The sequence below is a fragment of the Bos mutus genome, chromosome 18 (assembly GCF_027580195.1).
Source record: "Bos mutus isolate GX-2022 chromosome 18, NWIPB_WYAK_1.1, whole genome shotgun sequence".
Classification (NCBI taxonomy): Eukaryota; Metazoa; Chordata; class Mammalia; order Artiodactyla; family Bovidae; genus Bos; species Bos mutus.
Genome location: NC_091634.1, coordinates 38395817 through 38412402, shown reverse-complemented (window position 1 = coordinate 38412402; position 16586 = coordinate 38395817). Strand labels below are relative to the sequence as shown.

The window sequence follows — 16586 nt, the reverse complement described above, 5'->3', positions numbered from 1 at the left end:
AGTCAGGCCAAGCAAGCCATCCAATTGTTGGTGGATTGTTCTGGCACCAGTGGGCCTTATGTACCACTTTATGTCTCCTAAAATGCTAACTACCAGTTCAGAATTTGCAGAAAATTCACCTTGAGGTATTACAGAGATTTTTTAAATACCTGGCGGTAATCATAATCGGCACATTTGTCACTCATCTCTTTTTTCTGTATAGATCACGTCTTTCATGTTGTTCTGTGATGACCATTTTGACCAGTGTCACCCTGCAGTATTTACTAAGCACTGTTTTGAGTTAGAACACTACAGAGTTGACATGGGTTTACTCTCTGGGTGCTTAAAGTTGAAGAAGTAAAGTAAATACTAGGCACAAAGACATTGAATACCTAAAATGGGACAAATATTAAACTGTTAAGTGGCAGTGTAGAGCAAGGATGTTTTTTTAATGCACTTAATGCCTACTGTGGCATTTGTCTAAGCACAAAATATGTATTAACTCACTTAGTTCCCCCAACAATTCTATGAGATATATGCTATTGTTATAAGATCTGTCTTATAGATGGGAAACCAAAGCATGGGGATGGAAACCAAAGCCACATAGGAAATAGATGGTGGATTGAAGGTTCAGAACCAGGGCACAGAATGTTCTAGCTTCACCTCATGCTTCCTGCCCCAGATCTGGAAACAGACATTCACTAAGGATTCCTAGTTTATTTTGTTCTCTGAACAAAGGGTATCTAGGCACAGTACAGTGTTTTAAAGTTCTCAAAATAACTCTTATTTTTAAATAGTCTTGTTATCAATGTGTTCCACACATGGGTTCAATTATTTCTGTTTTTTTTTTTTTTTTCAATTTTGCTTTTCTTTCTGTTTAAAATTTTGAATTTGTGAAACGTTTACACAGTTTAAAAACTTTATATAAAAGTAAACTCAGGAGCCGTGTTTTCATCCTTCTCTGCACTCAGTTCCACCACTGTGCTTGATGGTGCTTTTTAATATCTGTTGGGTTGATGCTCCTTGTTGCCCTTCTTTTTTTTCAGGACGGTAAATATTTTTAAAACTGGACATTCTCAGTGTAAGAAAGAGTACAGTGAAGCAGATACACTTATGTGGGCGTGTACATTTATAATTAGAAACCATAACAACATCCATAACCTTTGATTGCTGAGAAAATAGAATCTTGTACAAAGATATTCATTGCAATATTTTTTGAATGGTGAGAAAACATTTCAGTGACCATCTGTAACCCTAAAGTGGTCCATTCAGACAGTGCTCATTGGCATCAGTGTTTTACATTTAGGAAGAAAATTGCATGAAAATCTTAAGTCATCATTTTTGTTTTACCTTTGTACTTTTTCATACATTATTGATTATGGCTGGAAAATTAGCATATGTTATTTTTGAACCTGAAGGATGTTTAAAAAAAAAAGAATGTCTAATCTTTTGTTTTAAGAATTCAGAGAGCAGAAGTAGTAAAAATGATACTTGTAGCTGTCACCATTCTTTTTTATTCTGTGTTTTATTTTGTTATATAACACATAATATTATACTAAACTAATATTATTACACTCTTAAATGTCTAAAATTCCATAACTGACTGAGGAATTCAATCCAGAATCCATAGATTACTTCGTAGATGTCTTACCTTTGTTCTTCACAGGGCTCATTTCTCTCTTTGCCTTTGGTTTTGTCATGGACAAGCGTTAGAAAACAGAATAGAATATTCTCTCCTCCTTAAAAGCCAGCTTACTGTCTCTAGAACGGATTAGGTGTAATGGGACTCACCTTTACAAATATTTTTCTTTTTAGCACCTCAAAGACAAGTTTTGGAATTTTATTTTCTACAAGTTCATTTTCATTTTCGGGGTGCTGAATGTCCAAACAGTGGAAGAAGTGGTCATGTGGTGCCTGTGGTTTGCTGGACTAGTATTTCTGCACCTGATGGTTCAGCTCTGCAAGGACCGGTTTGAATATGTGAGTTTTTACCCAAGCTCTTCTTTTCCTGCTTAGGCATACACATGGCAGGTCTGAGTGGTGTCATACGAATGAGCCGTGACATGCGTGTGCAGGACGGCTGTCCCACGGAAGGCTCCTGGCTCAGGCACCTCCTGCCTGTTTCTTGAGGAATTTTCTGCAGCAGCCAAGGCATGCAGGGGCAGTGTCCCCTCAGGAGGCTTTCTTCCCTCCCCAGTAGTGTTACATGACAGCCCATGTAGGGTCAGTTCACCTAACACAAACTGTTTTGATCGGAGTGAAAGGGAAGCTTAAACTGAAAAAATAGCTGATCTCTTCCAGATGCTTTCTAATCTCCTTCCGTTTTCTCCCTTCTTACTCTGGCCCCTGGGGCTACTCTTTCTGACTAGTTTATGTTGTTTCCACCCCCGGGCCAGTGCTGAAATAGCTCCCTTTGCTCCCTTGGTCCCTGGAGAAGTGCATCCTTTTCTGTCTGGGTACAAGTTCTGCCTTTTGGCTACAGAGTTGTGCGGGAGAATCTTCATTCCTGAGTGCTCCCTAACTAATCTCATAGATCCAGAGCCAGTGGGCACCTGTGATCCTACTGCTCTGTGCAGCCCACCGCACAGTGCTCTTTGCCCCCTTCTTTACACAGTCTTCATGGACCATGGTGGTCCTTGCACCTCTCTGTGAGCTGATCTCAGTTCCACAGCCTTGAGCTGTTTGAGAATTCAGCCCCCATCCCGGGCCATGAACGGTGCTGCTTGTCTCCCCAGCTGGTTTGGTATCTACAGTTTCCTGCTCAGGAGTCACAGCTCCAGACCTCCCCTCCAAGCTGTTGCCTCTGCTTGTGTGCCGTTAATGTAGCACGACGATAGTGGTCCATCTTCACGTGGAGTACACTTCAGTTGTCCCAGCTGTGAACAGGCTAGGAATGTCCCCCCAGGTGACTTTGAGGGATTAGGATTAGAGCAAGATTGAGAAAGAGCACTACAGAACATGGTGTTGCCCAGAGTCCTGTTGAAGCCAGAGGGAGAATGACAGAACTCTGGCAAGGTGCTTCTAGAGGCTTGTAACCCCACCGGTAGGAGGATTCTTGAGAATCTGAGATGAAAATATCATGTATATTGTTATGGTCCCTAAATTAAATGGTGAAGATCTCAAGGTATCAGCGCATACTCATATTGAGGTTGGCTGGAGAATTCTGGCCATCTGGTAATGGTAATGGTTCTGTGCAGACGTCCCAACAAAGACACCAAGATTAACCTTGAGTTTCTCAGTCAGGTTTAACCCTGCCATGCTGAAGAATGAGCTTCTGTCTTCTGTTTTGTCCTTCCAGCTTTCTTTTTCTCCCACCACCCCCATGAGTAGCCATGGCCGAGTTCTGTCCCTCCTGGTCGCTATGCTGCTTTCCTGCTGCGGGTTAGCAGTCGTCTGTTGCGTCACAGGCTACACCCATGGGATGCACACGTTAGCTTTCATGGCTGCAGAGGTAAGATACGGACATAGGCCTTTGCTCTGGTTGTGTTCCCGTGTATTTCCAAGGAAGCTAGAGGGCGGTTGACAGATTACTTTTCACCCATGATGGATAGCTGGTCTTTGATTTTAACAAACATTTTTGGAGTTCCTTTGTTTTAGATTGGGTTCTGGTACTGAATGCTTCTATGTATGTTCTTTCATGTAATCCTTGCTACAACCTAATAAAAAGTACAGTTGACCCTTGAACAACGTGTGAACTGTGTGGGTCCACTTATATGTGGATATTTTTCAGGAGGAAATACTACCCGGTCCCTGGGTGGTTGAATCCACAGATGCAGAGGAACTGGATATGGAGGGCCAACGATAAATTACACACTCCTCTGTTGCCCAAGGGTCAGCTGTAATTATTTTTGCCAGCGGTTATACATAGTGCTTACTGTACACTGGGGATTGTTGTAAATAACTTACATGCCTGTTTATGGATGGGAAAATGGCATGGCAGCTGAACTGCTAAAAGTTCCAAAGTGGTCAAATTAGCATAATCCAAGGTCTATGACTTCAAAGTGGGAAAGATTTTCTCCTTAAGAAGCAGTGCTTGGTAACAATAGGGAAATACCCTGTAATTGGTTTGGAGGAGGAAATGGCAACTCACTCCAGTAATCCTGCCTGGGAAATCCCGTGGACAGAGGGGCCTGACCTGCTACAGTCCAGGGGGTTGCAAAGAGTTGGACTTGGCTTAGTGACTTAACTACCACCTGTAATTGGTTAGTTTAGATAGGCCATAAATTAAGATTTTACAGAATAATACAATAAATATGGAAACTATATTATTTTCAGAGAATAATCTGAGATATTCATGTATATTTAAAATGTACTTTTAAAAACCTTTCTGAAAATACCAATTTCTATTCAGTAGAAATCAGATTATTTGAATGTTCTTTCTTTTCAGTGGCTATATTTGCTTTTTTTTCAGGCCAAAGGAAAAACACTTTTATCTTGTCCATAATTGCTATTAATGAAAGAATGAAATAATAGATATCTAGTATCACTATCAATAGATGGCTAATATCAAAACTGTGAGTTTAAACTGCTAATTGGGAATTTGTTAGAATAGGATTAAAATTTATTTTGCTTAATAGTGTTCATTTTGGAGTATAATGTAGTGTAAGTACATTGTTTTCCTTTTTTGTTTCTTGAGCTTTTAATTACTACTAGGCCAAACTTTAAAAAAGGTATACCTAAAAATAAAGATGCTTAAAATAGGTCTATTGGGTCATGTACATATTTTTATTTTAGGTCATTAAGTTCTTAAGATACATTATCATGTTATAGATTTGATATTTTGAACTAAATAATTTTTTTATAGTGTTTCTCTTCTGTGCAGAATATTTTCTATTTGTAAATGAAAGTTTTCCAATCTCTAAGAATGTTTATGTTTAATTCTCCTAGATTAAGAGGAAACTTTTCTTAGCATCAGTTTCTATAATACAGAATACTATGAAGGTCTTATTTTGTTATTGATTTCCTGCTTTCGGTTTTCTTCTGTGTCAGTGAACAGGGTGCAGAAGGCATTTTGCAGCAAGCAGGGACTCGCAGATTGTCTAGGATAGTAGGGTCTAAACCTCACCTTGGGTATATGGTCACCAGGTCTTCAGACAGCCTCTTCGGGTTATCAATTACAGTGACTCGGTGCTGTACAAAATGGAAGTGATTGTCAAACTCAGTGACCTCAAGATTGTGGAAGGCATCCCCAGGAGCTGGACAGGTGTAGTTGGTTGTCACCTATTAACAGGAAAAGGCTCAATAAAAGTTGAGTTTCTAGGTCATGAGAATATTGCATGGAAATTTGAAGCACATGAACTAAAATGGTTGGTAACTTGCTTTTTTTTTCTTTCAGTTTTAATGAGATATACAGTCTGTATAAGTTTAAGGTGTACAACATAATGATGATAATAATTTGTGAAATGATTATTACCACAATAAGTATCCTCTTAATTCCCCCAAAATGTTTTTTCCCCTGTGATGAAACTTTTTGGGCGTCCTCTCTGCATAACTTTGAAGTACACGATACAGCGCTATTGCCTGTAGTCATGTTACACGTTACATCCCCGTACTTGTTTACCTTATAACTGGTAGCTTGTGACTACCATCCTCCAAGTCCCCCTCACCCCTCCCCAGCCATTGAACAACCTGCTTTTTAATTGAACTGAGAAATGTTTGTCTTTTATCATTTTGCAAAAATTAATTTGGTCTGAACAATCCTAAACTTTACTAAAAGGAAAAAAATCTCTCTTTTTAAAATAGTCTCTTCTTGTGACAGTGAGGACTGCTCATGTGATTTTACGGTGAGTAGAAATTTGGGAGGGAGGTGATGGAGGTCTACTCGTACAGTTGATTTTAAAGTATAACATGTAAAAAATTTGTAAAAATATGACTCTAGTGTATCCTATTTAAAACAAATTCAGTTGTGACAGTAAATCATTAACATGACTCTCCTCTGTCCATGGCAGATACGTAATTCACCTCTGGGACCTCAACCATGAAGGGACATGGGAAGGAAAGGGGACGTATGTCTATTACACAGATTTTGTCATGGAGCTCACTCTCTTGTCCTTGGACCTCATGCACCATATTCACATGTTGGTAAGTTTCCCAGAGGGAACTCCAACAGAGAGAGCTAAGTTTTTTAGAATCAGGAACTCTGTTTTGTACAGAGTTTAATAAGTGAAACATTTGTGGATGACCCACTTAAAAGACTATAAAAATGATGCAACTGTGCCCCTCCCCTTTTTTTTTCTTTCTGGCCAACGGGTGTAAAACAGTGTGGAACAGCTTTGGTGCCCAGCTCAAGAGGTGTTTGCTGTCCTCCCAGGAGACTTAACTCACTCTGCTGACCAAGTCAGTAGATAATTCTTTTAGCATGGTATTAAGAGAATTCCTCTCCTCATAGATTCTGTGGCTTCTGATATTTAGCAGTTACTTTGTAGGTGGTAAAGGGGACTCCCACAGTGTTAGCTGCTTCATGGATGCGTAAATGTTCCATCTTTGTAATTAAAAGCAAAGTCTTTATTCTTAATTTCTCCTACTTCATTGTTTGCATTTTATTTTGGTGTGCAAGAAATCACCATGTTGAAAACCTGCTTCCCTGGTTAGCACTTCAGTGATCTCAGAATGGTGAGAATCAACATGTTTGGTGGGCAATTTGTTTATATCATAAGCCGGTCAAAGTAGCATTTAAAAATTTGAGAGTTGAACATAGCACATTTCTAAGTGTACTTTTTAAAAATGACTTTGAAAACGTACTTTAAAAAAAAAAAAGCCCCCCCCAACAAATGTCAAAAGTTAAGTGTTGACTTTTTTTTGTGGTTACTGCTTCTTTATTTATTCAGAGCCATGTATTCATCATGTATCGGGCCTATAGCTTAGGTTTTTGTAGCTGTTGTATTATGTGCATCTTCCTGTGCTAGCAACATTTCTTCTCAATCATTTTGATACCTTTAAGATAAAAATTCCACGACAGGGTATGATGATTTGATTGAAATGCAGCATACAGCACTGTTATAACTCGTTATCATGTCGTATGTTATATCCCCACTAAGTTTTTATCTTACAACTGGAAGTTTGTACGTTTTGACCACTTTCCTTCCTTCAGTCCCCGACCCCTAGCCATTGAACACCCTGCTCCCATAATAAGGGTATTTAGATTTTATTCAGTTGTTTGCCTCTTCACATCTTTACATAATTTTTTGGTCACATGTTAGTTTTTTTTGAAGTACTTTTTTCCTCTTTTCACTTAAAATATTATTTACCCATATTATTAATCTTCAAAATGTTATATATAAAATATAATAGGATATAATTATATTTTATGATACATATAATGAGTATACAATATTACATTATGTGAGTTCACAGTATAACTGTTCCCCTACTGGGCATTTGGTCTGTTTCCTGGTTTTCTGTTTTATAATTGCATGAATGTACATCATTTGGCATAAAGCTTTAAACTTTCTGATGAGCTCCTCAGAACAGATGGCTGTGGATGGAATGACTAGGCCCCAGAGCATGGGCAGTGTTGAGAGTCGTGAGAGGAATATGCGCATTTGCTTCCCCAGTGGCTGCTCCTGCTCACCTTTACCCACGACTCAGACCTTCCGTTGCTTGCCTTGGCCCTTGGTGCTAGCCAGTTCGCGTTGACCTTTATTGTACATTTTATTCTCTGTCCCTCTCATCAAGTTATTTGGCAACATCTGGTTGTCCATGGCCAGCTTGGTCATCTTCATGCAGCTGCGTTACCTGTTTCATGAAGTACAGCGTCGCATCCGCCGGCACAAGAACTATTTGCGAGTGGTCGGAAACATGGAAGCCAGGTGAGTCAGCAGGTTGATGCCGCCCATGTTGACACATTTGCGATCTTTAATAATAACAGATCCCGGGTTATATCCCCGCTTTTTTCAGCTGTTAATGGAATCGTGAAAAGTGCAGGCTCGGGAGTCAGACTGCCTAGATGTGAAGCCCACTTAGTTACCGTGTGACTCTGGACAATTTACTTACCTCCCTGTGCCTGGGTTGCTTAAGCCTAGGGATAATAACAATACCTTCTTCCTGGAATGTTGGGTGGATTCAGTGGGATAATGAACATAATATACTGAGAACAGTACTGGGTAAATATTAGGTTCTTTTATTACATTGTTATTTTTATCATCATTATTATTAAATGGAAGTCTCCTTGGGCTTCTGCTCTTTTTATTCCTTACACATGCATGCTTACATACACACACAGACACACACAAACACACATTCTGTCTCTCACACTCTTAACCTCACTGAGGTTGTTCACTTGGCATCCTGAGGCTAAACCAAGCCTGAATGGTGTGAGCTTAACAGGCATCCTTTTTGTGTCCAGGGGAGCAGTTTGGCTCTCTGAGGTGTCTTAACTCCTCTAATCTACCCAGAAATGTGCGCTCATGTCATCACTAACGAGGGCCGTCGTGTTACGACACAGTCGGTTTCTGTGTATTGGTTTCTTGCTGTTTGATGATCTCTGGAGAGAGCATGGTTGTCATGGTTTCCGTGGGTGGAGATTTCATGGTGAACATGATTCCTCTGTAAGTGTGCTGCTAGAAAGGTGAAATCTGTGACGCAAGTGATGCTCAGTATTTGTGGGATTGACAGAGATCCCTGCCAGGTGCCCTCTGCGATGGTTTCCGTTTTTTTCCTTACAGGTTTGCAGTGGCAACTCCAGAGGAGCTGGCTGTCAATAACGATGACTGCGCCATCTGCTGGGACTCCATGCAGGCTGCGAGGAAACTGCCCTGTGGACATCTTTTCCACAAGTAGGAGCTTGGCAGGGGCCACATGGGACTGGTGTTCTGTCCAGGCCACGAGGATGCTTCTTGTGCCGGGGCTTAAGACCAACCTTAGCTGAAGAGTGGGCGCGTTCCCTCAGACTGGCCAAGGTGCTGGTACTGAGTCAGGTGGGGGGCCTGGGGGTGTCTGCCTTGTTTCTCAGCCTCTTCCCTACACGGCAGGATTGTTCCCTACTCAGTTTGCCATCTCAATTTCTGGATGTGTTAGCTGTCTTCACATTCCTTCTCTGTGTAAGCTCTGAGGTATAACACATAGGCCCCTAAGACTTAAAACAAAGGGGGTGGAGGAATCCTCGCTTTCCAATAGCTTATTCCCTTTTCTCACCTTTTTTGGGGTGAGAATATTTATTTGTGCATTTCACGCATGCCCAGAAGCAACATAGAAACACACACCAGGGTGGTGTGATGGGATGGGGATCAGACCAGAGACAGTGAGCAGCCCGGAACTGTGACTATCATCAGGGATTACAACACCTCCACGGCTGGACTAGATCTGTGTGCAGTACAGGCTCTTCTGTCCCCTGTGAGCCCTTGTCTCTCGCTGTTGCGGTCCTCACCTCCTAATGTTGTTCATTTTTAGAGCTCTCATATGGACTGTGACTGTTCAACCTAAATCCTAAATTATTCTGTTTGTAGATTGGATGTTTTTCATGTTGACAGACCTTGAGGTATCTCTTGACCTTTTGTATCTATGATCAGTCTTGCATATTGAGAAAGTTATAATCTTTACATCTTTAAATCTTCCTTTCTTTATTTTGTATTCCCAAATAGTTTTTCTTCTCCTTTTTAATGTTAGAAAGACTTTGGAGCTGGAGTATCAATGACTCAACAAATTTATTGATTTTTTTTTTTTTAATGTGCTGGCTACTGAGTTGGCTTCTGGGAAATAATGTTAAAATGACAGAGGTGGTCTTTGTTTCACAAGGCGTTCAGCCTAATGGAGGAGACAGACATGAATTAAGCAGGAGTGTTTATGAGCATGTAAGGATAAATTGAGACAAGTGCTCTAAAGAAAGGGAATGTGGTCCTTGAGAGCTTGTGACAAAGCAATCTGACACCTGGAGAAGGTGACTCTGACAGTGAGTAGGTGTGAAGGCATCAGAAGAAGGGATCAGGTGGAAGAGCCTTTGAGACAGAGGGAACATTACTGAAGCAAAAGGGAGTATCCAAGGAGTGAAAGAGAACCCATGTGCCAGGAGCTCAGAATGTCAGAGGAGGCAGTGGTGTTTGCCCTGAGGCAGAAGACACAGGCCTGAGTCACCTTGCAGGGAACTGAGGGCAGTGGAAGGTTTTAAAGTAGGGGTTCAGGGTCAGATATGCAGCTGGGGAAGATCAGGGAGGCCAGTTAGTAAGGGCTGCTGGGGTTCAGATGGGCTCCGAGAGGCGTGTGAGCTACAGCGGTGGAAGAGGGGCAGGAGCGGGTGGACAGGCGTGAGGAGGAGCAGGAGGCGCCTGGTGCAGACTGGCTGTGAGAGAGTGGGGATGTAAGGTGTCGAGGAGTCTTCTAGTTTTGCGGCTGAGCGACTGGATGGATGGTGGTGCTGATTGATGAGGTTGAAAGACCAGAGACACACGCATTTCTCAAAAACTTTCAGATAGTTCCTAAGGAGCTTGGAGAAAGTTTGGAAGAATAACTCAAAAGAGTATATTTCACTCCAGAAGAAATGTTTTCAAGCATTTAATTAGATTAATTTTAGGATTTAGTTTTTAAAATTGAGGCAAAATTCATATAACATACAATCAGCAGTCCTAAAGCATACAATTCAGTGGCATTTAGTGCATTCACAGTGTGGTACAGCCACCACTCCTCTGCAAGTTCAAAACTTGTTCATCACCCCAGAATAGCCCCCATATCCGTTACAGTAAGTCACTCCCCATTCCTTCCTCTCCTCATTACCTGGCAGCCAGTAATCCGCTCCCTGTCTCTGTGGGTTTGCCTTTTCTGGAAAGTCCGTATGAAAGGAATCATACAATATGTGACTTCTTGTGACTGCCTTCTTTTACTAAGCATAAAATTTTCAGTCACCCAAGTTGTAGCACATTTCAGTGCGTCACTCCTTTTTATGACTGAGTTAAACCTTTTTGTAATAACTGAACAGCCTATTTATCCATTCTTCCATTGATGGGCCCTCCATTCTTCCACTTTTTACTCTTCCAAATGACGCTGTTACTAACATAAGCATTTGTGAACAGATGTCTGTATCTGTTGGAGTACCTGTTTTTAATTCTTTTTAGTATATACTTAGGAGTGAAATTGCTGAGTCATAGGGTGATTCTATGTTTAACTCCGTGAAGAACCAGCAGATTTTCCCACAGCAGCTGCACCATTTTACATCCTATCAGCAACGTATGAGGGTTCCAGTTTCTTCAGATCCTCAACAATACTTGTTTTCTGTTTTTTCTTATTATAGCCATTTTGGTTGGAAGTGGTATCTCATTATGGTGGGGTTTTTTTTAATGATAGTTCTCAAATGTGATGTTTTTGTTGTGGTAAAAAATGTATGAAGTGAAAGTGTTAGTTGCTCGGTTGTGTCCAACTCTTTGTGACCTCATGGATTGTAGCCCACTAGGCTCCTCTGTCCGTGGCATTTTCCAGGTAAGAATCCTGGAGTGGGTGGCCATTCCCTTCTCCAGGGGATCTTCCTGAGCTAGGGATTGAACCCAGGTCTCTTGCATTGCAGGCAGATACTTTACCGTCTGAGCCACCAGGGAAACCCTCGAAAATGTTTACCTAACATAAATTTTACAATTTAACTATTTTTAAGTGTACCAGTTTAGTGACATTGAGTACATTCACATTGTCGGGCAACGACCATCCACCTCCAGAACATTTTCACCTTCCCAGACTGAAACTCTATACCCATCAAACAATAACTCCATAGTCTCCCCTTCTCCTCAGTCCTTGGCAACTACCTTTCTATTTTCTGTCAGCTATCACACAATAGCACATCGCACAATAGTTGTCCTTTTATGTCTGGCTTTTTTCACTTAGCGTAATGGCAGAAAGTGAAGAGGAACTAAAGAGCCTCTTGATAAAAGTGAAAGAGGAGAGTGGAAAAGTTGGCTTAAAGCTCAACATTCAGAAAACTAAGATCATGGCATCCAGTCCCATCACTTCATGGGAAATAGATGGGGAAACAGTGGAAACAGTGTCAGACTTTATTTTTTTGGGCTCCAAAATCACTGCAGATGGTCACTGCAGCCGTGAAATTAAAAGATGCTTACTCCTTGGAAGGAAAGTTATGACCAACCTAGATAGCATATTCAAAGCAGAGACATTACTTTGCCAACAAAGGTTCGTCTAGTCAAGGCTATGGTTTTTCCTGTGGTCATGTATGGATGTGAGAGTTGGACTGTGAAGAAAGCTGAGCACCGAAGAATTGATGCTTTTGAACTGTGGTGTTGGAGAAGACTCTTGAGAGTCCCTTGGACTGCAAGGAGGTCCAACCAGTCCATTCTGAAGGAGATCAGCCCTGGGATTTCTTTGGAAGGAATGATGCTAAAGCTGAAACTCCAGTACTTTGGCCAACTCATGCGAAGTGTTGACTCATTGGAAAAGACCCTGATGCTGGGATGGATTGGGGGCAGGAGGAGAAGGGGACGACAGGATGAGATGGGTGGATGGCATCACTGACTCGATGGACATGAGTTTGAGTGAACTCTGGGAGTTGGTGATGGACAGGGAGGCCTGTCCATGGACAGGCGTGCTGCGATTCATAGGGTCACAAAGAGTAGGACACGACTGAGCGACTGAACTAAATGTCTTCAAGGTTCATCCATGTTGTAACACGTGTCAGAATTTCATTCTTTTCTAAAGCTGAACAATATTCCATTGTGTGTGTGTATCACATTGTGTTTCTCCATTCATCTGTCAACAGACATTTAGGTGGTTTCTGCCTTCTCAGGCTATCATGAATAATGCTGCTGCGAACATGGGGGTACACATTTCTTTTCAAGACCCTGCTTTCAGGGACTTCCCTGGTGGTCCAGTGGATAAGACATTGAGCTCCCAATGCAGGGAACCTGGGTTCAGTCCCTTTTCAGGGGACTAGATCCCACATGCCACAGAGAAAACCCATTGCAACTAAATAACTAAAAATAAATAAAAATTAAAAAAAAAAATAAATAAAAAAGACCCTGCTTTCAGTTCTTTAGGGTATACACCCAGAGGTGGAATTGCTGGGTCATGTGATAATTCTGTGCTTTTGAGGAACTATCGTACTGTTTTCTATAGCTAGTATACCTGTTTACATTTTACATTAGATAATAGCCATCTTAAAGGTTGTAAAGTGGTTTCTCGTTGTGGTTTGATTTGCATTTCTTTTCTTTATTAACCAGTGATGCTGATCATTGTTTCACATGCTTATTGGTGTGTTTGTGCATTCTCTTTGGAGAATGTCTGTTGAAGTCAGATTATCCTATTTTATTTGGGTTGTTTTTCTTTCTGTTGATGAGTTGTAAGAGTTCTTTATGTATTCTGGATACTAAACCCTTATCAGATGTATGATTTGCAAATATTTTCTCCCATTTGATAGCTTGTCTTCTCACTTTCTTGGTAATAGCCTCTGATGTGTACCTTTTAATTTTCTAATGAAATCCAATTTACCCATTCTTTCTTTTGTAGCTCACATTTTGAGTGTCAGATCTAAGAATCCTTTGCCAAATCTGAGTTCATGATAGTTTTTTTTAATAGTTTTATGGTTTTATCCCTTACCTTTAGGTCACTGATCCCTTTGAGCTGGAAGTATGAAGTAAAATTAGATTTGCTTATGAAAATGTGTTTCACCTGTAGCATTATTGAAAGGCAAGGATTTTACGTACTTTTGGAGCCCCACACAAGGCTGGTATAACTAGAAGTGTGATTTAAGGGTATTGATTAAAGGGACGTGAACTTTTAAAAATATAATTTATTTGGCTAATAGTTGCATGATCACAAACAGGAATTATAGGTACTTTATTATTTCAAAATGTGATAGAGTTGAATTTCCACATTTATTATTTTGGAACATTACTGTCATACACTCTTCTGGCAGAGAGAGAGTAAGCTGGGGAATAAGAGCTTTGAAGTCACAAATTTAATGAGAAGGCCAAGGTTATGACCAGATCAGATCAGATCAGTTACTCAGTCGTGTCCGACTCTTTGCGACCCCATGAATCTCAGCATGCCAGGCCTCCCTGTCCATCACCAACTCCTGGAGTTCACTCAGACTCACGTCCATCGAGTCAGTGATGCCATCCAGCCATCTCATCCTCTGTCGTCCCCTTCTCCTCCTGCCCCCAATCCCTCCCAGCATCAGGGTCTTTTCCAGTGAGTCAACTCTTCGCATGAGGTGGCCAAAGTACTGGAGTTTCAGCTTTAGCATCATTCCTTCCAAAGAAATCCCAGGGCTGATCTCCTTCAGAATGGACTGGTTGGACCTCCTTGCAGTCCAAGGGACTCTCAAGAGTCTTCTCCAACACCACAGTTCAAAAGCATCAATTCTTCGGCGCTCAGCCTTCTTCACAGTCCAACTCTCACATCCATACATGACCACAGGAAAAACCATAGCCTTGACTAGACGAACCTTTGTTGGCAAAGTAATGTCTCTGCTTTTGAATATGCTATCTAGGTTGGTCATAAGTTTCCTTCCAAGGAGTAAGCGTCTTTTAATTTCATGGCTGCAGTCACCATCTGTAGTGATTTTGGAGCCCAGAAAAATAAAGTCTGGGTTAATGCGTAGCTAAAGTAGAGTAAGAGAACAGATCATTGGAATAGAGGATTCAAAGACGTGAGAGGCAAGGGTGTTGGATTGGAAGTTAGTCAGATTGAGCTGGAGAGGAAAATGGTGAGCTGTATGAGGAAGTCTTACTGAAAAGGGGTCATGCCTGGGAACTTGTAGATGACCATGTACGTTAACAAATTGATGTTCAGAGCAGGATACACCAGAAGTACATTAGGGTGAAGCAGGGCCAGAAGTAATGTCAGCAAGTGTTTCTCAACGTTTAAATCTTGCTAATGGTGAATAGAAAGTAAAATTACAACTCACTGATATATTCAGAATACTTCTGGTGAATTCTTGCAAAATATGCTAAGAATATCTTATTTTGGACTTTTTGGTAGCTCCTGTCTTCGTTCCTGGCTAGAACAAGACACCTCTTGCCCCACATGCAGGATGTCTCTTAACATTGCTGACAATAATCGTGTCCGGGAAGACCATCCAGGAGAGAACCTGGATGAGAATTTGGTTCCTGTGGCGGCAGCCGAAGGCAGACCTCGCTTAAACCAACACAATCACTTCTTCCACTTCGACGGTTAGTTGGTTTCAACCTCTAAAACCCCCCACAGGGTGTTCTCCTCTTAGGGGACACTGTTTTCATTATAACTTGTCCTGTACGGGCTAGTTTAATAACACGTTTCAGTTTGAATTGACAGTGTTCAGTGAGTATGGGTAACACTGAGGGTAGTCTATACCAGGCACTTCGCTAGATTCTGTGCGAATTGCGGGGAAGGGGGTCCAGGGAGGTGAAAGCAGTTACAGTTGAATCAGCCGTGCCTGCAGGAGTGAGCTTAATCACTTTAATAGTTAACCGTTGCTAATAATTTATTACACTGGTATAATACTTAAGCCTATAATGAAGGGTCACTGAACAGTCATTCCAGTGAGTACTAGGAGGAGAATCAGAGCTGGAAGCCTCTTGCTTTGTCCATGAGATATGAATGTTCAGTCTTCCAGAATGTTGGAAAGAGTTGTATTCGTGATAAAACGACACTTAAAATTCTAAGATCATGGGCACCATATCAGGAACTGGTTTATCATTCCTTAATTCACATTACATTGGCCCATTGCTGCTTTTCATCAGTTTCAATACCACTAAATGCTGAGTTCATATTTCCTACTCTAAAGTAGGTATCCCTAGACTATTTGTTTAGGAAGATTGCTCTTCCCATCTCTGATTTGAGTTTCCAAGGGTGGGGCACAGCAGGAGTGGCAACACGTTGAAATCCCTGATAGGAAGGACCAGAGGAGCGGAGTCCATCTCTGAGAAGAGGGGATGGTGACCGCCGGCTGGCTGAGCAGGTGTAGAGGGGCTGCTTTGTGGCTGCTAATCAAGGCCTCTTCCTTGTCAGACTTCTGAAATAGACAAGCGGATCTTGGACATGGGTTCTGGCTATGTAAGCTATTTTTTGTGAATTATTACTGAAAACCTAGTCTAAATTGATAAAGGCAACTTTATTTCTCCTTAGTAAGTACATGAAATAGGTATCCAGCTTTTTCTTGGGCACAAACTGTCCAGGCAAGACTTTTGAGTGGCCCTTGAGCTTGTTCTACACTGCTGGCCTCAGTGCTCCTTTCTGAAGGAGAGGGGAATCCTACTTAAATGTGTGGCTTGATATGGGACTGTTTTCGTGCCGACACCCATGATCTTATAGCTTAGGTTCCCCTTCCTTAGGGCCATGGCAGCAGCAGCAGACTTCTTAGTCCAACAGCCTGTGTTGTAGTGCTGTTGGAGAAGCATTTTGAATGAGAAAAATAAAGTCTTTAAACCAGATTATTAAGTAGAAACTACTTCATGAAAATGATGTCCCCTGATGAGTAGTGTTTATGAGTAGTGTGAAGAGAAGAGTGAAAGGTCGGCTCCTGTAGCAACTTTGCAGCCCTGAGCACCTTCCTGACGGTGCGGGCTGTGGGAGGGATGGCGTGTTGTGTGGGTCCAGGGCCACTGGGGCGTGGGCAAGCCCGGCAGTGAAGTGTCCTGGAACCTGACTGTGTGGCTTCAGGTCCTGGCCACCATAACTAGATGCTGGATCTTGGACAAGTT

General features: G+C 41.6%; 1 protein-coding gene across 1 annotated transcript in view; it reads left to right on the top strand.

Moving 5' to 3' along the window:
• Nucleotides 1-16586, top strand: part of AMFR (autocrine motility factor receptor) — a 48143-nt gene that overhangs the window by 17530 nt on the left and 14027 nt on the right. Inside the window, exons 3-9 of the mRNA XM_070388406.1 lie at nt 1795-1959; nt 3278-3430; nt 5722-5762; nt 5928-6060; nt 7654-7787; nt 8643-8753; nt 14887-15077. Coding sequence (XP_070244507.1) covers nt 1795-1959; nt 3278-3430; nt 5722-5762; nt 5928-6060; nt 7654-7787; nt 8643-8753; nt 14887-15077 — 928 coding nt within the window. The remainder of the gene's footprint in view (nt 1-1794; nt 1960-3277; nt 3431-5721; nt 5763-5927; nt 6061-7653; nt 7788-8642; nt 8754-14886; nt 15078-16586) is intronic.